We start from the raw sequence: 22,009 nt of genomic DNA on the forward strand, positions 1-22,009 counted from the left end.
ACTCTACATAGGCAAATAACCGCCGAGGTCTCTAATAAACGCAGTGTCAAAAACATTTGCATTACCAGTTGTGACTGTAGTCAACCTCTTATGTAGAAAATGATAGGAGCTGAATTTGACCTCTATTAATCTCTGCATGTACTTTGAAATGTTGGTTGCACTAATCAATTGCGTGTACAATGAGTTAATCAGTGGTATTAATTCTGGATGAGCAGTTTGATTTTTAACACTATTACAACAATGGTTCTGTTAGTGCTGTTTTTGTACAATATACTTGTTAATAAATCACCATGTGGGCAAAGAGAGCTACGATTGTCTTCACACTTTTTCATGCACTCCAAATCATTATTATAGTCTGGGCAGGATACTGTTGATTTTAAAGGTTTACATGCGATACATGACTGGTTTCTTAAGTTACTTTATGATACCATGCAAAATTGTAACATTGTGAGGTAAAAATGAAGTCACAAGACACAAGAAGGAACATTTGAGTTGATGATTTGCTAACCTTTAGTTGAAGGTCAAGCTTGTATGATGTCTGCTGAAACTGACGTATTTCTCTGATGATGTGAGAAATCTGGAAAACAGGTGAAGCAACATGGTCCTTTATATTATTTTTTTTATACAAATATTAGCGCAGAAAGCATGATACTTTTGCTTTGCATCATCTCACCATCCTCATCTTTGAAAAATTGACCAAATTGTCTTCGGTGTAGTTTGGTGTTCCTTCCTCAATGAAAGCCAAATCTGTGAGGTACATGCCCAGATAGGGTACACATGGGGGATCGCAACTGGAGAGGAAAACACACGTGAACCACTTTTTAACACTAAATTAGAGTGAAAAAAAAGTTGCACCCACTTCTTCAGAGCCTCTCTCAGGTTTTTGAACCTCCCCTCTGAAGAAACCAGCTTCTGCAGCTTGTCAATCAACGCCTTTGTCTGCAGGATCAGTAACAATTAATTAACAAGCACACACACACACATACACATAGCGCAATAGTACAACAATGTTGTTAACCACCTGCTTGGACACCTTGAGCCAGGTCTTTTTGAGGCGGAAAACAGAACTTCTGTTGAGGGAGGAGGTAATTTCAAGCACTGCATTGTAGTTGTGGAGACAGCGACAGATATCCGCCACCGCCACCCATTTCTCGATGACTGCCACCCGGGTGACCACGTCGTCCGAGCGCAAGATTTCAGTGGCGATGAGGTTGCTTATCTTAATCAGGAAAGAAAAATGAACTCTCAAACCCAACATTGATTTTGCAGCACGACTGGAATTCAACATACATCGTTGAAGTGCTTTGTTGTTCTCATGATGTAGGGCGTCTTCTCGTTTTTGTCATTCTTCATCCAACCTTGGCCAAAGAATTCCCTGTTGAGTCGATCAGTCAGGAACGTTATAATCGCTGACTTTTGAAGACAACATGTTAGTGTTTGTCATCATTACACTCACTCGTATGGGATGACCTTAAACACCAGATGGTCCAGCAGGGTGAGCTGCTCTGCAACCTCCAAGGCCGAATGGTTCTCAAAGGGCTCGGCCTTGCCCGCACCCACCTAAAACGGTAACAGATTGACAAAATATTCTTTACATACAAACGAAAAATTGTACAGCTGGTATGGCCTATCAATAAAAACATGAATAATTATTCAGAAATTATGACATCATGCTTTATTTTTCTCACAGTCATGCACATTTACAATATACACAAATAAATACAAGCTATATCATAAAATGCTAAACTCATTCATTCATTCAACACCACTCCAACACCATCCTCACAAGGGTTGTGGGGGTGCTGGAGCCTATCCCAGCTGTCTTAGGACAAGAGGTGTGGTACACCCTGGACTGGTGGCCAGCCAATCACAGGTCACATATAGACAAACAACCATTCACACATAATGCTAAACTATTGAATGTATATCATTTATTTACAATAGCGTCCAAAACATTGTCCAACATTGTCCTTACTCTACTGAATGACGCAACAGAGCAATTTGCCCCAAGTTGTCAAGGAAGTGGTGCAACAAATTAATGTATACCTTACAAACTTTGCCTAGCAACAGGTTGTTCAATCTAAATGTGTGATGCAACAAGGAAGAAATCGAATTATGTCAGTTGACATTGTTATTTGACATTTCATAATGAATTTCATAATGAATTACATGCATTTCATTACATTTCACCCCCCCAAAAAATCCACTAATAATATACTAATATACTTCACTAACCAGTTGTGTCACCTCCTCGAAGCCGATCTGATTGTCACCATGATCATCCTGAGTTAGAGTTCTTACAGACAGAAGTTAAACCAGTGTAAGATAGGAACTCTGTGGATTTATATCATGATAATAAAAATAATAATAATAATAATCAGAGCAGACACAGCTAAAGGTGTACCTGATGATATTGGCAGCTGCTTTCCTCTCTTGTGTTAGCAGCTCAGGGTCGTGCATCACTTCCTCCAAGAAGGCGATGACCTTTGTTTTTAACTCATTATTGCTCTCAAAGTCCTGTATGGACAAGGGCAGATAAAAGCAAGATATGATTTGATACTGGTGCTAAATTGGTACTTGAAACGACGTCACTGCTACCAGTACTTAAAGAATGGAAAACATATTTTGTCCAAAAATGAAAGCCTTATTATTTGTACAGAATTTTGTGACATGCAAGCCGAACCGAATGGTAATTTAAATACTTCAACACTATAAATAATATGATAAATAAATAAGAAACGAATCAATCAATGTGAAATAAAATCTAAGACAAAATGTCACAGTAAAACCAGCAGAAAAAGTGCACAATTTGCCATTGTGGCAATTTGATATTACTTATATTAAACCCTACATGCAAGAGTCGTGTATTAATTGAGCAAAATGAAGTTAGTGAAATTACATGTTTTTGTTTTAATGTTAATGTTCAGAATTCCGGTGTTCGGGAATGCACCTCGCCGTGACCGTGACTGATGGTGAATGAAGAAGTGTTGGTGTTGAATGCAGGTTACCTTCAAGCACTTGCTGAGTCTGCACTGATTTAGCACCAGTCCAATTACTACTGTTGGCACCAGTACATTAGAACTGGTTTCTATGCCTAAACTGACCCTTACACTATAAGTCGCTACTTATTGATGAAGATTTCTGTCTCATTTACCCGAGAGTGTTTGGACACCCAGTGTCTGAGAACATTCAGGACTCTGTTGGTGGCCGCTCGTCTGATCACAAACTCTTTGTCTCCATTTCTCTGATCTGTTGGGAAGCCTGCAGAAAGTATTTGAACAGACAAGTACTTTTTATCATCACATTACATAAACAATGTGAGCATACATTGCATTTACAGTGTATTCATATATGGAGGGTCTTTTAATATGTTATTCTATTGTTTTATTTCACACACTTTACTTCATAAAATATGATGTAGCCATTTTGATCGGTGCAGTTGCCCCAGGTCCCCCTTTCAGGTGTGGGTACTTCCTCTTCTTCAGCTCAGAAGAAATTTGGGAAGCAAAGTGAATGGTTTATGTCTTCATTCCTCTAGACTTTTAGCCAGTGTTGTGCAAATTTGTAGTTCTCATGGAGTAGTTCAAAGTTCATTTTAGACAGTATAAATATGAATAGTTCACATTCATAATTCACCATTTTAATGGTGAACTAGTTTAAAGTTCAGTTCATCTAAGAACAAAAGACTGACCTTGTTTTTAAAAGAAAACAATGACACATAAAACTGTTTGTATTTGTAATTGTAATTGTAATTGTAGAAGAATATTGAATATAAAGTGGTTGTCTTTATTTATGCTTTTTAGCCTATGCATGTTTCTTTCTTCATGTCATGCAAACAAAGGCCGCACCAAATTATAGTGTTGTTTCATGCAATGAAATCAATCAGTAAACTCTCTAGAGCTACGTATCCGGAAGTCCTTGGGAGCGCTTGGGAGTGTGACCAATCATAGCGGAGTAATGGGCGGAGTAAATTACACAGAACGTTTGCGTCAATTGAGATACTGCAAAAAGAGGTGCAGAAGCTGGAAGATCGAGAAAGCATTCTGTGAGGGTTATTGTGTGTAGCTGCTCTATAGGAGTTCACAACTCAATACAAAGTGTGGAAAATGAGCATAATAGGTCCCCTTTAAGAATTGCTGGATTAATAAGTGTGGGTAATGATTAGTGGGTAATGCAGTGTAAATAAGTACTTCATGTGTCGCAATGCCCGCTGGTTAAATGTGGACAGTGACAATAACATTCTGTTGGAGCAGGAGTCCAAAAGGTAAAAACTGGACCAAAACAGTGGCGCTGATTCTCACATAATACCTTCTTTATTTACAAATACGTTGCATTCAATTCAACATTGTTAGAAAAATTTCACGCACAACACTGCATTTCGCTGTGTTTTCCAGGGTTATGCTTCCTGTGCTCACAAGCCTGTGAGACCATGAACACTAAGCTGTAAGAACTGAGCCAACAATCTCCCACTGAGCCACAAAAAAGGCTTTGTGCTTATGCAATAGATGGTGGATTTATGTTTGGAGTCTCCAATAGGTAGATTGTGCATATCTGCTTTGTAAAGTACAATTTAAATGTTGCCAGTCGTATAAATAAAACACATTTACACTAACTCTTTGTGCCAAATTAGCTCTAATGGTGGTGAAAGTACCATCGTACCTGTGCTGGCAAGGGACATCCTTCTATACTTTTCCTTGGTGGGAGTGCCCTCATTGGCTCCAGCTGTAGCAATGGCAAAGGCAGACGCAGCGGACAGCGCACTGCGGTTGTTGTCCAGCTCTCGACATGAGGACATCACCATGCCGTTGTTATAGGAGAAGAGAGAGAACTCTGTAAAAGTAACCAAAAAAGCACACTTTGTTATGTTTTTAAAATGAATCGTTTAATGTGATTAAATAAGATGTGCAAATGTGCAATATTTCCATCACTGCCTCTGTTACTACCTCAATCATATTTATTTATTTAACAACCCAATACAATACACTGGGCGGCACGGCGGTATAGTGGTTAGCGCGCAGACCTCACAGCTAGGAGACCAGGGTTCAATTCCACCCTCTGCCATCTCTGTGTGGAGTTTGCATGTTCTCCCCGTGCATGTGTGGGTTTTCTCCGGGTACTCCGGTTTCCTCCCACATTCCAAAAACATGCTAGGTTAACTCCAAATTGTCCATAGGTATGAATGTGAGTGTGAATGGTTGTTTGTCTATATGTGCCCTGTGATTGGCTGGCGGGTGTACCCCGCCTCTCACCGAAAGACAGCTGGGATAGGCTCCAGCACCCCCGCAACCCTCGTGAGGATAAGCGGTAGAAAATGAATGAATGAATGAATACAATACACTCATATGTGACTTTACTCATCTGTATACACCAATCATTATTTGCACTATGACCCATTTATCATTGCACTAAAATTAATATATCTGCAATATGTCTGCTCCTGCATATGCTCCTGTGCAATACTATGTGTATATTTTGGATAGCTTGTATAGTACATCTTGTATATATCTTGTTAAATTGTCTTTTTTTTACTCTACTCTTATATCCTTTTTTTTAAACGTGACGACTGCACTGAAAGGAGCTCGTTGTACATCTTGTATAATGACAATAAAGGCCATTCCATTCCAAGATAGTAAGGCTTTGACACGAGCAGAATTTACTGCTTGTGCTTCCTTAAGTCTCCTCTTGGGGGCACCAGAAAACAGCACCAGAAAACAGGACATCACTTTATGCTCTCATTCGCCACTCGGGGCGCTACAGACCAACACCAGCCTCTCCTCTCTTCAGCAGGTGTTGGCATTCAAGATGATTGCAGCTAAATATAGCCACCAAATATCAGCATAACAGAGTATTCAACGGAGTCTCTGCATTATGCTATTTAAAAACCACAAGAACACAGACACATCACAACAGGTCAACATTCTTAAACTCTAACCTTTTCACTTTGTTACAGAGAAAGGGGGGAGGCTTTACTTTGGAAGCCCCCCCCCCCTTGTGCTGCAGTGTGGTGGTGAGATTTAGAGGCACAGATAATCTTGGCTGCGGCGAAACAGCCTCATTATCCGTGGGTGGAAAGGGAAAACACGCTCTGGATGTAGTTGCTATGACACAAGTTTCCCTGACACCTACTCAAGCCAACACTGGCTTCCCCTGCATGTTCCTCGTCGACTTAGGCTTTTGACGCAGTGCCACGGTGTCTCTTTTGCAGAAAGAATCGGAAAACAGCAAAATGTTTAATACTGTATGTGTGGTGCTGCTGAGCGTGAGTTGGAGTGGAATACATTGCTCTTGTATAACACAGTGTCTTGTAATGACGTCACAGCACTCTCTAGAACAACATGTACCTGAGGAGTTTTTGCATTTGACGTTTTTCGGGGTGGTTGGTGACTTTGTAGGCGAGGCTTCTGGGTCGGCATCATCACTTTGGTTTTGATCATTGTCACTTTCTTCTCGCACGGAGAGATCTGCATCATAGGATGATGATGAAGTCAGTAAAGTTTACGGTGATGGTGCTTTTTTTTTTTTTTTTACCTTGTTTACACACGGAGGTGTCCTCTATTTTGTCTTTCTTGTCCTCGCCCTCGTCTGGTATTTTGCTGGTAATGGGGCTGGACACGTAGAGTTTGTTGATGTCCAAGGTGGTCTTACTGAAGGGGGACATGGACGAGTACATGCTTGCATAGCCATTAGAGGAGCAACTCAGGGCAGCCAGGTCGAGAGCTTTGCCCCCGGTGATGATGGGGATGTTGAGGGACAGCTTGCGTCGTCGGTTTGGGGATGAGTTCTTGGCAATGGCCAGCGGTGGAGGGGAGGAGAACTTTCGGCTGGCCCTTGGGGAGCTGGGTGGCTCTCCGTACAGGAGTTTGTTATTCTGGCTGCTTGCGAAGAACAACTCCAGGGACCTGCATCACAGCCACATATACGTATGCATTTCACTGGAAGAGCTTTGCTAAATACACATCCCTGCTAAATAATATATGCAAACTCAGTCTATTTGCAGCCGTGTCTGGTTGATTCAGAGCAACATACAGTGCAGGCTGCAGTGTTGCATAAAAAAAAAAAAAAACCTCTCCCACTCTCTGCCACCCTCCTGGCGGCCTCATGGGTTCCCATAAATAGCACAGTGAATGATAGTGCGCATGGCCGCTGCTGACACAAGCAGTCGAGTGTAGGTGTCTTACTGTGACATGACAAGTGCCATGAGGGCAGGGGGGGGGAGAGGGGTGCATATACTGCACGGTCTGGGAATGTGGTGGTGGTGGAGGTTGAGCTGCAGCTGATCTTAACCCCTGCAGCAGCCCCCACCGCCTCTGGCTTGCAGAGAGCGGACTTAGCCCCACCGCAACGCTCCATCAATATTTCACACCACCGAGCTTTTGCTACAACGAGAGGAGATAGAGGGATTGGGAGGGAGGCGAGGGTGGGGTCCTGCAGCAGCTAGGTTGGTTGCCATAGTGCGACGGAAGACCAGTTGAGGCACTCCCAGGGAGGCGGGAGAGACTGGACCCCAATTATTGTCTTTGAACACACTGATGCATCTTGCTTGCTTTCCTTTAAAATAATAACATACTGATCTTTGCTTCATGGCATGATGAATTGCACTTCATAGTGGGTTGTCTCTTTGGTGGGGCACCCCTACTGCTTTTGTACCCTTAGGAAAACTTAGGAGCATAACTGTACATTTTTGTACATAATATAGGTATGAATGTGAGTGTGAATGGTTGTTTGTCTATATGTGCCCTATGATTGGCTGGCGACCAGTCCAGGGTGTACCCCGCCTCACGCCCGAAGACAGCTGGGATAGGCTCCAGCAACCCCCGCGACCCTTGTGAGGAAAAGCGGTAGAAAATAAATGAATATATAGTGCACACTGTCCGCAAATTGGTATGTTAGGCAAAATAAACGGCAAAATAAACCAGACTAGTGAGACACATTAGTTGGACTAAGGTGATCACATCATAGTAAATGGGCATATAAATTCCACTAAATATAGAGAAACTTTCACTTTGAATGGGGAATTTCGGAATGTTTCAACTTTAAGTCAAGGTACATCACATGGTTACACTTTGGCACTTCAACAGGTCCGAAAAAGAGAAGAAGACTTTATATAATCCAGTGTGCCGGGAGAGCTCATCAGATGTGCCGCTGGAAATTATCCAATTTCATTATCTTGGTCTTAAAATGATGATATAATTACTGAAAAATAACGTATATAATGTATAATGTATGTTCATCTGTCTATGCCAGTGGTTCATAGTGACAGGCAATCAAGAAGGGGTAGGATTTGATAAGCTTTGCTTCTTCCTGCTCCTTTTCAGACATGTGTAGTAATGAGGTGTTGTGTGTGTGCATGTATGTGTATGTATATATATATATGTATATATATATGTAGATATGTGTGTATGTATACATATGTATATATGTGTGTATGTATACGTATGTATATATGTGTGTATGTGTATATACATATATATAAATATGTATATATGTGTATATACATACATATATATATATATATATATATATATAAATAGATATTGTAAGTGTATTGTATTGTAAGTGTATATGTGAGAAAGAATAATGTAACATAGTATGCATGTCTGAAATAAATTAAGAAAAGAAAGAAATACCGTTCCACTAGATGGAAGAAGGTACACAATTCACCCAATACTGTATAGCAACAGTATATACGTTTTGTGACATTTTTATTTGGTGGTATGCTGTAATACTTTTAATGTATAATATATACCTTGGCATAATAAAGGTTGGGAAACACAGATATAATCCTACCATGTCTTGCTGAAACAGGAAGAAGAGGTGGGATTAAATGATAGGCGTGTCCTGATTGAATATTGATATTGGATATCGGCCTGCATCTGAAATCTCATATTAGCACTCCAATGCACGCAGTCCATTTCAACCTTTTCTCCAATACTTCTATCCGACCCCAACGGCCCTGTTTCCACTACTGGAACTTAATCAGGAACGTTCCTATTTACTCTGGTAGTTTGTAACAACCGCCCCTGTGTTTTCCACCAAAAGCTATTTATTTCCCGATTTGTAACATTATTGAAAAACTGATAATATCGATTGTTTTGATCATATCTACAGCAGAGTATATTCAGATGGATTTTGAGATGGTGACTCAAAACAACCGAGCTGCTGAAAAAGCTGAAGAAACTTGCTGAAGAAACACACTGTCATGTTTCTATTTGTGTATATAGTTGGCTTTTGTTATTTACATATATTCTGGTTAGTACTTTGATTATATTTGGTTGCCATTTAAGTTGTTTAATTGCCACTTTAATTAGTTGTTCATTTGGAAGTCATTTGTTTTGTTCCTAATTTCTCACCAGTTTCTCCTTTTTTTTTGAGGTGATTGGTCAGGGCACAGACATGGAGGCGCGCCCATGTGAGTGCAGGCCAGAGGCTGATCACCTTAATTGGACTCTCCCAAGTGACACCTGGAGGAGGGGGGATTAACTGGGTGGTAGTTCAGGAATCTAAGTTGTTATGTGTACTTGAGTGTTTAAATATATACAGGAATTAAGTGACACTTCAGTGTGGGACTCTTGAAAGACTTGTAATATAAAAGAAGGGTGTTGTGAATGTAAATATGTTACCTTTTAGACTTATTGCCTCACCCTCTCATTGGGAACTATGGGGGAAATGCTGCTGCACTGTCTTGCGAAATAAACTCGAAGAGCGCACAAGCCCATGTCTGGTGTACATTTCAGCTGCTATGGCTATTAAGAGGCCATTGTTTTCCAACTGAAAATCTTACAGATGGGCTAACTGTATAATCTAAAGGTTAGAAATGGCCATTTAGCAAATACACAGTAGATTAGAGTTGGTTGGAATCCTCAAAACTACTGCTTTTGTACCTTTGACACTGAAAATGGTACAAATTGTTACCTTGGACCTCAACAATATGGTCTATTAGTTTTTACTACATATACTCCTATATTTTAAAATCTGCTTTAAAGTAAAATACTGTACAGTCAACAACCAAAGTCTGCACTCACCGAGCAGGGATTGCGCTGATCGGCTTCTTGTAAATAGTGATGAGCTTGTCCAGAACCACATCAGCTGTAGTGAACACGCGGTAAGAGTGGAGGAAAGTGTTCAGGAAGTCAATGGAGAGGAAGCGCAGGTCAGTCAGCCTCTCCAGTAGACGTTCCACACTGGCATAGCGGATCTGCAGCACCTTGCAGGAATTCATCATCTTACTGAAGCGGATGTCCACGTCGTCACAGTACAGACTGGAGTCGGATCTGTTCACAAGAATACGGTGGGGTCAAGATTTTACCGATGGTGTAATACTGTAAAAGAAAGTAGAGTTTCATCCCAATACAGAAATGAAACTGAAATTAAAATAAAGACAGAACTAGGAGAATTTTCAGTTTATATACACTATTGCAGCTGTATGATTTGACATTACATGTTATAAGTAATAAAAAAAAAGTATTGCTGGTTGATTATTGATTTTTTATGATTGTTTTTAGCATCAGAAATCTTATTAAGGGACAAAAATGTTATTTCAATCTCCTGTTTTGAAAAATTGATGACATGAACAATTTTTGGTTATACATTTGAAATAAAATTGTGAAAAATGTCCTTTGCAAAATAACTACCAAATACCATATTAACACATAACACACAAATCAAGACAAAAGTAAGCAGATAAAAAAATATAACAAATGGAAATACAATACTATAAAAATGTAAGAGAAGAAAATATGTCCTCATTATAAAGTATAGCGTTATGTCAGTTGGAATACATTGTTGTCATTTTATATTTGTATGTATTTCTAATGTGATGTGACCTCATCCGTGGCTGTATTATCAACAATACAACAATAATCCTGATTTAAAAAAAAAGTCCCAGTTAAATGCATTAAAAATGTCAACAGGAAGTGGCAAACAAACAAAAAAAACACAGTAAAAAGAAAGTCTGACTTGATCATTTGCGGAACGGTGACTTTGGAGTTGTCCTCAAAGGCATTCATCATGAGGCCATTGCAGCGGATGTTGTCAATGCACTGTGAAATACACACATACGTGAGTAAGCAAGTCCTCATCAAGACCAAAGGTGAAAACTTACCTGGCTGATGTCGCTGGTCCATGCAGACTTCTCCTGCCTGGACGAAGCCACCAGGATGACGGTAAATGACTGACTGTCTTTGGGCTCCACCACAATCTTGAAGTCCAAATGCTCCATGTCCTGGCCGCCTTTGTCAGATTTGGCTTAGGAAAAAAACAGTTCCTCATAAATTAGCATATACTGTACACACAGTAAAAGCTCAGTCTAGTATGACATGTTATACAGTACAGTATATACACAACAAGCTCTGTATGATTCATGCAAGCTGCAATACTGTAGTGTTGTGATGAAGAATATACTCACACTCATCATCAGTGCCCTCAGGGTCCTCCATAAGAGTGCAGTCTATAAGGGAGACCACTCCATTCTGCAAACAAACACAATGTTCATTTAGTCTCTTCGTGCTAGCCTCATTTGACTCAACATGCTGGAATGCCAGCATGTACTGTAGCCTATATATTACTTGGCACCTTTTATCTGGTTACATTGTTTCCATAGAGATGGGATGGATTATTTATTTTTTATTAGAATCCATGTTTTCTGTGCCTTTTTTAAGGTAACTAAATATTCCATGGCCGAGTGGTTAGCGCATAGGCCACACAGTTAGGAGACCCTAGTTCGATTCCACCCTCCGGCATCTCTGTGTGGAGTTTGCATGTTCTCCCCGTGCATGCGTGGGTTTTCTCCGGGTACTCCGGTTTCCTCCCACATTCCAAAAACATGCTAGGTTAATTGGCGACTCCAAATTGTCCATAGGTATGAATGTGAGTGTGAATGGTTGTTTGTCTATATGTGCCCTGTGATTGGCTGGCGACCAGTCCAGGGTGTACCCCGCCTCTCGCCTGAAGACAGCTGGGATAGGCTCCAGCTCGCCCGTGACCCTCTTGAAAATTAGTATTAGAAAATGAATCAATGAATGAATACATTTTACACTATGTTGTATTTAGGGATATTTCTCTTTGACTTGCTGTGTACTATTGTTCCCTGTTGGAGAATAATACCACTTCAAATACTGTATGAAGTAAGTCTTTCTATAAAAAATGTTTTGATCCCATTACTACTCCTGTCATCAATTGAATCTTTTATCTTAATAACGATCGTCAAATTCTGTTTCTATCAAAAAAAATGTATCATATATTTTTACTTGCATGTTAAAAATGTAAACATTACCTGTCTGTAATAACATTTTGATAATGGAAAGCATTTTAATCAACACTTCATTTAATCAACAAATGCACAGTTTTGAGTGATCCACCAAAAAGTTATAAATAAAGAGAATAAAAGCTTAGATATTAAAAAAAAATAGTTAATATATTAGACAGAAAATGGAAAAAACCTTAAACCGTATGATGGAAAGCAGGAAGTGAACAAATGTAACAGTTACTGATTGTAAACGTACCAGATGGAGGGGTAGGATTTAATAAGCTTTGCTTCTTCCTACTCCTTTTGGACATGTGGAACTGTGAACTGATTTATGTGATGCATTCAATTGTAATCTGATGCATGTTCAAATGAAATAAAACCATATCTTTTTATATTTCAGTAATATATATAGACATTACATATATTTGAATTGAATACCTCAGACAGTGTCATTGCACACTGTACTGTATAAAGGTTTTGGACTTCATTTTAGACCCCCAAAAATCAAACATCAGCTTTAACGTGGAGCAACGTGAGATAGAACCGTCCCACTCTGCTGCACAAATCAAAGTGACATCAAACGTGAACAATGAGCCTCAGTGACAGGGCGGTTCGTGTCCCTCCGGAGGTCATCACCGTCGTGAAAAGCCACACCATCACCGACCCCCTCTGTTTTCCCGTAATGCGCTCCATTCAAGCTCACAAGACGGATACTGCATGAGCGAAGCTGAAGTCAGCAGCTCGAGCCCCACCTTGGTGAGATGAAGCTTTCCCCCAGAACCTCTGGTGCAGATGATTAAATGCTTGGAGAAGAGAAAGCACTGTCTCTCCCCCTCCTTCTTCAAAGACAGAGAGCCTAGTCGCCCACGGGTGATCTTGCCCTTCTCGCTCATCGGTACCTGGATGAGAGAGCCTGACAGTGCAATGGAGACATGGGAAGAAGAAGAAGGAAGATAGCAGACAGCAGTATGTATAAATGTACATGTATACATATAATGAAACAGTATACAGTGGAACTATCAGGGTTGAACACACTTGGACACACAAGTGTAGGAAATAATGTAATTGGAATAATATGTTCCTGGGTGGCGGCACGGCGGTCGAGTGGTCGAGTGGTTAGCGCGCAGACCTCACAGCTAGGAGGACTAGGGTTCGATTCCACCCTCGGCCATCTCTGTGTGGAGTTTGCATGTTCTCCCCGTGCATGCGTGGGTTTTCTCCGGGTACTCCGGTTTCCTCCCACATTCCAAAAACATGCTAGGTTAATTGGCGACTCCAAATTGTCCATAGGTATGAATGTGAGTGTGAATGGTTGTTTGTCTATATGTGCCCTGTGATTGGCTGGCGACCAGTCCAGGGTGTACCCCGCCTCTCGCCCGAAGACAGCTGGGATAGGACCCTCGTGAAAATGAATGAATGAAGGAATGTTCCTGGGTCAAAATTGCTGTTAAAGAACCCGTACAAGTAACATTTTAACGTAACAACCCGTTTCTGTTGACCAACTGATCAAGTCCCGGTCCACCATGTTCTTAAAGTCAGTCAACATTGACATCTTTTGTACTGTAGTCTCATATTTCACATTTCATGGAAACTGGCTGCAAAGGACTTTGTCCTCAAGAAATTCAGAGCTTTTCTTCCTGGTACTTAAACGCACCACTTTAAGACATATGTATATTTCAAGATGATTTGTATGGAATTCCAAATTGTTGCACCTTTGAGTGCCACAACATGTCACATTAGATGTATCAGACCCGTACCCCCCCCCCCCCCCCCCCCACACACTCCCACCCCGCCCCCTTTGTCATCCATCACAACCTTTTGGGGATGCTTGACATTTTACAGATTAATCATCACTTGGCCCCAGGTAGAACAATCTAATTACATTTAGAAATTAAAGATTCTCCTCGTGGGGATGTTCTCCAGAGACAGAGATAGCGAGAGCTGAATTAAATAAAAAAAAATACTTTAACCCTCACAGACCTCAAGTAAAGATGTAAAAGGAATTAGTAGAGGTTGTTACCTTGTCTCACAAAGGTCTGGCTGGTGTCAAGGAGGATCTCACAACCCTCCACAATCATACGCTCAATGGCCAGGTTCTTCCTGATGTTCTCCGTTTCGCTCACCTCGTCATGCATGATTCTGTGATAAAAAAGAATCGTTTTACCTATTCAGGTAAAAAAGTATTGGGACTCAGTTACACCAACAGAGGAAAAGAAGTGTAGTTGGACCCCACTTTTGCAGCTACAATAACATCTGGACCTGCTGGCTCAAGCACTCACTGAAATACTTGAAAACAATCACAAAGTACTTTTTTCTCTTTTTGTCTGTGGTTATACAATAATTTGTGGTCACATTCTGCTCTTGTGATATCTGGTGTGATTTGCACACAGTCCGTTTTTTAATTGTGCACGCCCTCATCAATATAAATGATGTGGACGACCACTGATTTTTTTTCTGATTCAATACTGAATAAACTTCTTACGCCGATACTTTGTTCAAATATATCGTGTATCATGTGTATAGTGCATAGTTCATAAAATTAAGAATATATAAGTGCATGTGATGCACGGCTTTCAGGGTGAAAGTGATCTTGCAGCTTTTGATCAGCATGGTGTGACGTCGGGAGGTCTACTATTGCTGGTGGGTTTTGGAGGGGTTCGACTCCTGCGTGTTCAGGAGGACAGCACAGGCTCGGGGGCTGATTTGCCTTGAGGCGGGGGGTGATGCCGGTAGCGGCAACTAAAGAAGGAGACCGGGAGCGTGTGTGTTGAGGGTAATGTGGGGCTGTCTGGATCCCACACTGACAGTGATGAATAACTTATCTTGTAGGCTACTGTTTAAGCAGCCATCTTACACGTACTGTACGGCACTTTTGGGAAAAAAAAAACATATTTAATTAAAAGTTTCTAAAATCTGTCTGTGTAGCATCTTTATGTGTACTAAATAAATAAAATATGAATCAGCCAATCGCAGTGCCTTATATTATGTACACTACCTGGCATCAATTTTGGTGTGACCTGTAGCAGGGATGCTCTGATCAATCAGACTCCAATCATTAATGCCGGCAACGTTAATCACAAAAACCGATCACCTGAAGCTATCACTATTGTAGCCAGCAGCGACAGTCTTGACCAAATTAACATCTTTGGCAGTTTCGCCCTCACACTACCTTGACAGCTCCTCCAGCTTCGATTTGGCGTAGTCCAGGCTGTTGCGCTCTATGTGCTCATGGGGCGTGTGCGCCAGAAGTTCATGAAGCGTAAGAATGTAGCGGGGTATCTGCAGAAAAACAAACATGAGAGTCGCTATAATTTTATAGATAACATGTAAACGTGGCACTATGCACACGGCATTACACACACACACACACACACACACAAACATGCACTCAAATGTGCTAATAAGAAGCGGATCAGAGGTGAGCGCAATATCTGCTCATCAGCAAAAAATGTATTATCAGCACAGCACAGCCTGCAGCAAAAGCCCCAGCAGAGTGGACTGTCAAAGAAAGTGCATGTCTTGCCGGAAAGGGGGCTTTATTAAAGCTCCAAAAAAAACAACAACAGCATTTTACAGGCATGAACTACACTACAGGGGCACCAGGAACATAAACAGACGCCCTGCTGTTTAGGTTGCTGATTAGTGAGGCCACCATATGGGACAAGGAGTTGTGGCTCCCCATTCATCAGCACGCATCAATTAAATTATAAATTATAAATTATAAATTATAAATTATAATTTATAATTTATAATTTATAATTTATAATTTATAATTTATAATTTATTATAGTACACCCTGGACTGGTCGCCAGCCAATCACAGGGCACATATAGACAGACAACCATTCACACTCACATTCATACCTATGGACAATTTGGAGTCGCCAATTAACCTAGCATGTTTTTGGAATGTGGGAGGAAACCGGAGTACCCGGAGAAAACCCACGCATGCACAGGGAGAACATGCAAACTCCACACAGAGATGGCCGAGGGTGGAATTGAACCCTGGTCTCCTCGCTGTGAGGTCTGCGCGCTAACCACTAGACCGCCGTGCAGCATCAATTTATAATTTATAATTTATAATTTTTATTTTTATTTTTATTTTTATTTTTATTTTTATTTTTATTTTTATTTTTATTTTTATTTTTATTTTTATTTTTATTTTTATTTTTATTTTTATTTTTATTTTTATTTTTATTTTTATTTTTATTTTTATTTTTATTTTTATTTTTATTTTTATTTTTATTTTTATTTTTATTTTTTAAGTTCTTGTTGGCAAAAGTATAAAAAAAACTATCGCAAATGTGAAATTTAAATACTAAAAATTGTATGAATGTGAAACAAAATTTTCAGGTATAAAAAATAGTCCAATTGCAGCCAACCAACCACCACCACCATCATAGAACTGACCTGGAACATAGGGTAGGTGAGAAAGGTCTCCAGGGTTCTCTCCTCACAGTCTGGCTTGGCCTCGTACTGCTTCAGCAGCTTATCGAAGTCTCGGTTCTGTTTACAGTGGGCCAGGATCTGCAGGCTGTATTGATGGTTCCTCACAAACTCCTGGTAGATGTTCAACATGGGCAGCAGGATGTCGAACAGGTCGGCTAAAAAAAACCCAAAACATCACTTTATATCACTTTGTAGTGTAAATCAAATGCCATTAAAATCGATGAAAATGCCTTCTTACCCAGCACCAATGTTGGCCAACTGGCTATTCTGGCTTTTAGACCCTGGTAGAAGATCTGATGCAGAAACATGATAGTTTCACTGCAAATAAATAGGAAAAGAAAATGAGCAAATGTCGCAGACATCTAGTGAAGTTGTACTGTATGCAGTGCTGATCCAAACAGGCTGCTTGTTGAGTGTGACCGCGGTCCGGCGAGGGTGGATTTCTATTAGGCCAATGAGGGTGCATCAGGGTGCATGAGTGTGCGATCTGAGTGCCCAATGTTTGTCTGAAGGGATATCTAAATCATAAACATCATACTATACAAATTACAACCCAATAACAAAGAAAAATATTAATGTATTATTAGAAGTCAGTGATTTTGTACTTGAGTCTGGTATACCAAATGGTGATTAAACCATTATAGACAAAAGTATCGGGATTGAGAAGCGAATAAAAGGTTCCAACCTGTTGAGGAATATACTGCTGACGTCGTCATGGGTAATGGGCGGTTTCTTAGAGCTGGCGGCCATGCGGAGCGGCCTCAAAAAGTTGTTGACCAGGATGTGCAGCTGCTGCACGTACTCGGCCTCGGAGTCCAACATGCTGAACACCACCTGGTTCCTCTTCCTCATGCTCTCTGCGTGTGGTGAGCGGATGTAATCCTGGATGATGGTCTTCCACTTTCTTCTGCAGATCCAGCCTCGCAGGAAACTCTGGACCTGCAAAAAAAAAAAAAAAGTAATTTTGTTTTGGATGAAATGCAAAAAAATAGTACAGATTTTACCTTTTTGATCTTCTTGATTTCAGAGTCATCCTCAGTCGGGGCCGCCGCAGGACTGGCATGGATCTTCTCGTTATCTTTGAGCAGCCCAGCGATCTGCCAAGGAGAAATAGTTCATTTATACACATTTCTCACTTACTGTACAGTCAACACAATGACACTTCCAGCTCCATGCATCCATAACATATTTACACTGGTCATTTCAATGTAGCAAAGCCACTTTATATGATGACAAATGGTCAAATAAGACAAAACAACACACAGATCTGTAATGAACTGTTTGAAGCTAAGTGTCTCCATTTACTTTGTAGCCAGCGAGTGCAGCTAATTGTCATTGCATTTCATGGAAGAGATGCTATAAAAAAAAAAATGAATTCATGCATATTCCCCGCTACTAATTCTATTTCACAGGCGCTGCATTTGCACATGAAAGCAAAATGACTATTTGATGTGAAGAATGGCAGCTCTGTTGGAGGCATTGTGCAAAGTGGAGAGCGCTTGTTTTTGCCTGAGCAGAGCGCCCCCTGTCACATGCACACACCTTCTTCTCTGACATTCCATGCTGAATTTGCATAATACCGTGCTGTTTTAAAGGTAAATTATGAAAAACTGACTTTTTAATTGCTTGTATACACATAGTTGGGTCTATAGAGAAAGAAAGTGTTTGTGGTATATTTTCTTTACTTTACAGATTAGCCATACACTAACAATTAATGTAACGCAATGAGGACTGACTGCATTGTAAGGGTAATTCTTGAGAGTCTACAATAATTCAGTAAAAGCATATTTTATACACTGATCAAATTATTAGTGTGAGCAGTAGCTCTTGCATGAGAAAGTGGTTTTTACATATGCTGTAATTACTGATAGATGGAGTATTTTAACCGAAGCAGCCACATACGTGTTATTAGGACAGTTTACATTTGTGAAAGAATGACATAATACAAGTGTGGCAAATTGCTTTAACAAAATTTATGGGGAGCCAGACTATATATTTTTCACGTAACTGTCCATGTATCTGTAAAAGTGTGTGTGTTGTGTCCCTTTTTTCCAGGAAACAGCAGACAACATCAAATAACGAAATTGATAAAACAGCTACTTAAACCATCAAAAGGTTGGCTAAAGCCATGATGCCAGGTTGCATGTTACGTTTAAATTAAATACTTTAGAAAGAACAGGCGGGCCATATTCAAACACTTGCCGGGCCGGAAGTGGCCCCCGAGCCGTAGTTTGCCCACCCCTGATATAATATGTCATAATATGCTCCAGCTAAGCAAATTCCAAGACATTTGCAACTGTAGTAACTTGTACAAGTGAAGAAATGAGATGCTTTTTGTACCTCAGATTTCAGCCTCTCAATCTCGATTTCCCCGTCCTCTATCTGTTGTCGAAGTTGCTTAGCAACCATTTTCTCCGTCTCCACAATTTGAAGCAGATGAAGATACTTCTGCATGAGAGTCTCGTGCTCGGTGGCCAAGTTTCTGTAACTGTAAGATGCATTCACGGACACACACACACGCAGAGAAAGTGGGTTGTCACATTCTAGTGATGAGTGTGTGGAGCTGAAATCACAGCAAAGTCATGTGAACAAAGCCCGACATATTAATTGCTGCGTCTGCGCATTTCGCAGACATTTTTGTTTCCTTTTTGGTTACCTGGCGTGTGATATGGCGGCCACCCATTCATCGCAGTCCTTCACGTCTTCTGTGCGTAATTCGAGCGCCTTTTGGTTTTCGTGGGTGAAGCTGATAGTGAAATAATACTGAAAGAAAAAGGGAAACAAAAAGGTGCCATCACAAATTACATTCTTTGAGGGATTATTTTCAGCAATGCCCAAAGTGCAAACAAAGCTTGTTTCAGAATACGGCGTTATGCTTGCATTATGCAATTCTCATATTCAACACTGGGTGGTGCTGTTTCGACAACTGAAATGGTGTTGTCACTACACTATACATACACGGAACGCAATGTGCAGAACACGTTTAGAAAATGGATGGATGACGTCACCCTGCCGTCTAGGTGTCACTGTTGACATCGGTGCTCAGGTATAGCATGTAGGGTATTGACCCGAATATTGACCCAAAGCCGTCCTAATGATAAAGTGAACCCTCTTTTCCAAGATCCATCCATCCATCTTCTATGCCGCTTATCCTCACCAGGGTCGCGGGTATGCTGGAGCCTATCCCAGCTGTCTTTGAGCGAGAGGCGGGGTACACCCTGGACTGGTCGCCAGCCAATCACAGGGCACATATAGACAAACAACCATTCACACTCACATTCATACCTATGGACAATTTGGAGTCACCAATTAACCTAGCATGTTTTTGGAATGTGGGAGGAAACCGGAGTACCCAGAGAAAACCAACGCATGCACGGGGAGAACATGCAACATGCTACTTCCCCCTGGCCCCCAGCACACGCGAAACTTTAAATTCTTATTATTTATTCTAAATTATTTAAATTATTTGTACAAATTACTGTTTACGCTGTACATTGTTCATATTTGATGTCATCTATCTATTCTCCACATTATTATTTATTATTTATACGGGAGCCAGGCAACGACATTTCGTTGGCAATTTCACTGCTGTGTTATTGTGCAATGACAATAAAGAAAGTCTATCTATCTATCTATGCAAACTCCACACAGAAATGTGAAGCGGAGAATCGAACCCAGGTCTTCCCGATCTCCTGACTGTGTGGCCTACATGCTAACCACTTGTGGGGCCCCTTTTTTAAGATCGCTTTTTTGAAAAAACATGTTAAAAAGACTAAAAAAAGACTAAATGTATGTTTCTTAAATATCATGTTTTCCATGCCAGAGAATAAAACAACTGGAAGCTTGCAATTAACTTGTTGTTTTGTTCTTTTTTTGATCGATCACCATTATCAACTTGCCGTTATCAATCTTTGAGCCACTTTTGTCTGCATCTCTCTGGGTCAGAATATATAAAAAAAACATTTATTTCAGTCTTGTAATCGAGGTGAAGAATAAAAAAGTGGACCACATCTTTGTATCGTGTTTGGACTAAAGCTACCTTCCTCCTGCACTGGTAAGAAGGCAGATTTACAAGCACATGAGGGCCCGGGGAAGCCACATCTTCTCGCCCACTTATGCAAGGGACGGATGGTTGGATGGATGGAGTGAGGCAAACCTCCTCTATCTCTGTTCCTGGGATGTCTCTCTTTAGTTCCCAAGAGGAAATGCCATAAGACATGGAGGCTGCTGGAGCCACGGCCAATTATGTAACTGTACAATACCTGTTTCCTAGCAACTCCGCTCAATGTGAACAGTCGGGCTGTTGTTGTGTTTTTTTTTTTGTGTGGTGTCACTCCAGTCTTGACGAGCGTGCTTGTTTTTCTTTTGCAGTGCATACAGCAACTAATTGGGAATTACTATGACTGATGTTTTTGATATAAACATCATTCAGCATTGACCGGAGGGACTCGCCTCTGTTGAGGCTCTACGAGGGTCAGCCATGTTTGTGACACAACGCTCATCTTAGGCCTTGCAAATATTCAACAGGCGCCTATCAACCTGCGACTGATCGTTATTCACCGCTGACTGCTGCTCCTCCATCTTCACATTCATTGGGTATTCATTCTGATGTCAAAGAAGGATCTATTTCTGGCAGAGAGGCACGCATGTTGCTGTACTTTACCCCCCCCGCTTCCTTCTCACGGTCGCTCTTCGAAAACGGCGTGTGTCTGGTGAGGAGAGGCGATGTCAAACATGCTGTCTGTTCCCCTGATTTATATTTACAGCTCAGTCATGCATCTTTAAAATCATTACAGGTACACAAGAGTCAGGAAATGTGTGAAATGAGACGGGCCTGATGTTATCACATGCAAAGTCTCACCTACCTACTGGTATGCTGTTGTGGTGAAATCAAGAAGACTGGATTTGTTTTTTTTGGGGGGGGGGTTCAAAATAAAAATGTTCAATATTGACATGTAATCATTTAATCATAAGTGGTGGTCTACAACTACACTGCATCATAATGACAGCTGTTTCTAACCTTATTTAGCTACATGCAAAATATATATGTTCCATGGAACAACAGCATGAATGGAGTGAGCCCTTTTCTCAGTTATATCATCTGTGCAGAAGAGTAGAAATCAAATTAATAGGTCCATAGGTATGAATGTGAGTGTGAATGGTTGTTTGTCTATATGTGCCCTGTGATTGGCTGGCGACCAGTCCAGGGTGTACCCCGCCTCTCAACCGAAGACAGCTGGGATAGGCTCAAGCATGCCCCCGTGACCTTAGTGAGGACAAGTAGCATGGAAAATAAATGGATATAATAATATTTATG

At 40.8% G+C, this 22,009-nt stretch overlaps 1 protein-coding gene across 1 annotated transcript in view; it reads right to left on the reverse strand.

The window, feature by feature from the left end:
- Window positions 1-22,009, reverse strand: part of rasgrf1 (Ras protein specific guanine nucleotide releasing factor 1) — a 28,119-nt gene that overhangs the window by 1,763 nt on the left and 4,347 nt on the right. Inside the window, exons 2-26 of the mRNA XM_058076036.1 lie at window positions 19,349-19,455; window positions 19,033-19,180; window positions 17,697-17,789; window positions 17,378-17,631; window positions 16,931-17,010; window positions 16,654-16,847; window positions 15,414-15,523; window positions 14,265-14,383; window positions 12,997-13,157; window positions 11,405-11,468; window positions 11,102-11,244; window positions 10,957-11,039; window positions 10,023-10,271; window positions 6,529-6,899; window positions 6,342-6,461; window positions 4,660-4,830; window positions 3,155-3,261; window positions 2,405-2,517; window positions 2,236-2,296; window positions 1,457-1,560; window positions 1,291-1,375; window positions 1,022-1,219; window positions 860-939; window positions 674-791; window positions 509-577 (exon numbers count right to left, since the gene is read on the reverse strand). Of these exons, the coding sequence (XP_057932019.1) occupies window positions 509-577; window positions 674-791; window positions 860-939; window positions 1,022-1,219; window positions 1,291-1,375; window positions 1,457-1,560; window positions 2,236-2,296; window positions 2,405-2,517; window positions 3,155-3,261; window positions 4,660-4,830; window positions 6,342-6,461; window positions 6,529-6,899; window positions 10,023-10,271; window positions 10,957-11,039; window positions 11,102-11,244; window positions 11,405-11,468; window positions 12,997-13,157; window positions 14,265-14,383; window positions 15,414-15,523; window positions 16,654-16,847; window positions 16,931-17,010; window positions 17,378-17,631; window positions 17,697-17,789; window positions 19,033-19,180; window positions 19,349-19,455 (3,402 nt within the window). The remainder of the gene's footprint in view (window positions 1-508; window positions 578-673; window positions 792-859; window positions 940-1,021; window positions 1,220-1,290; window positions 1,376-1,456; window positions 1,561-2,235; window positions 2,297-2,404; window positions 2,518-3,154; window positions 3,262-4,659; window positions 4,831-6,341; window positions 6,462-6,528; window positions 6,900-10,022; window positions 10,272-10,956; window positions 11,040-11,101; window positions 11,245-11,404; window positions 11,469-12,996; window positions 13,158-14,264; window positions 14,384-15,413; window positions 15,524-16,653; window positions 16,848-16,930; window positions 17,011-17,377; window positions 17,632-17,696; window positions 17,790-19,032; window positions 19,181-19,348; window positions 19,456-22,009) is intronic.

Source organism: Doryrhamphus excisus, chromosome 6, assembly GCF_030265055.1.
Source record: "Doryrhamphus excisus isolate RoL2022-K1 chromosome 6, RoL_Dexc_1.0, whole genome shotgun sequence".
Classification (NCBI taxonomy): Eukaryota; Metazoa; Chordata; class Actinopteri; order Syngnathiformes; family Syngnathidae; genus Doryrhamphus; species Doryrhamphus excisus.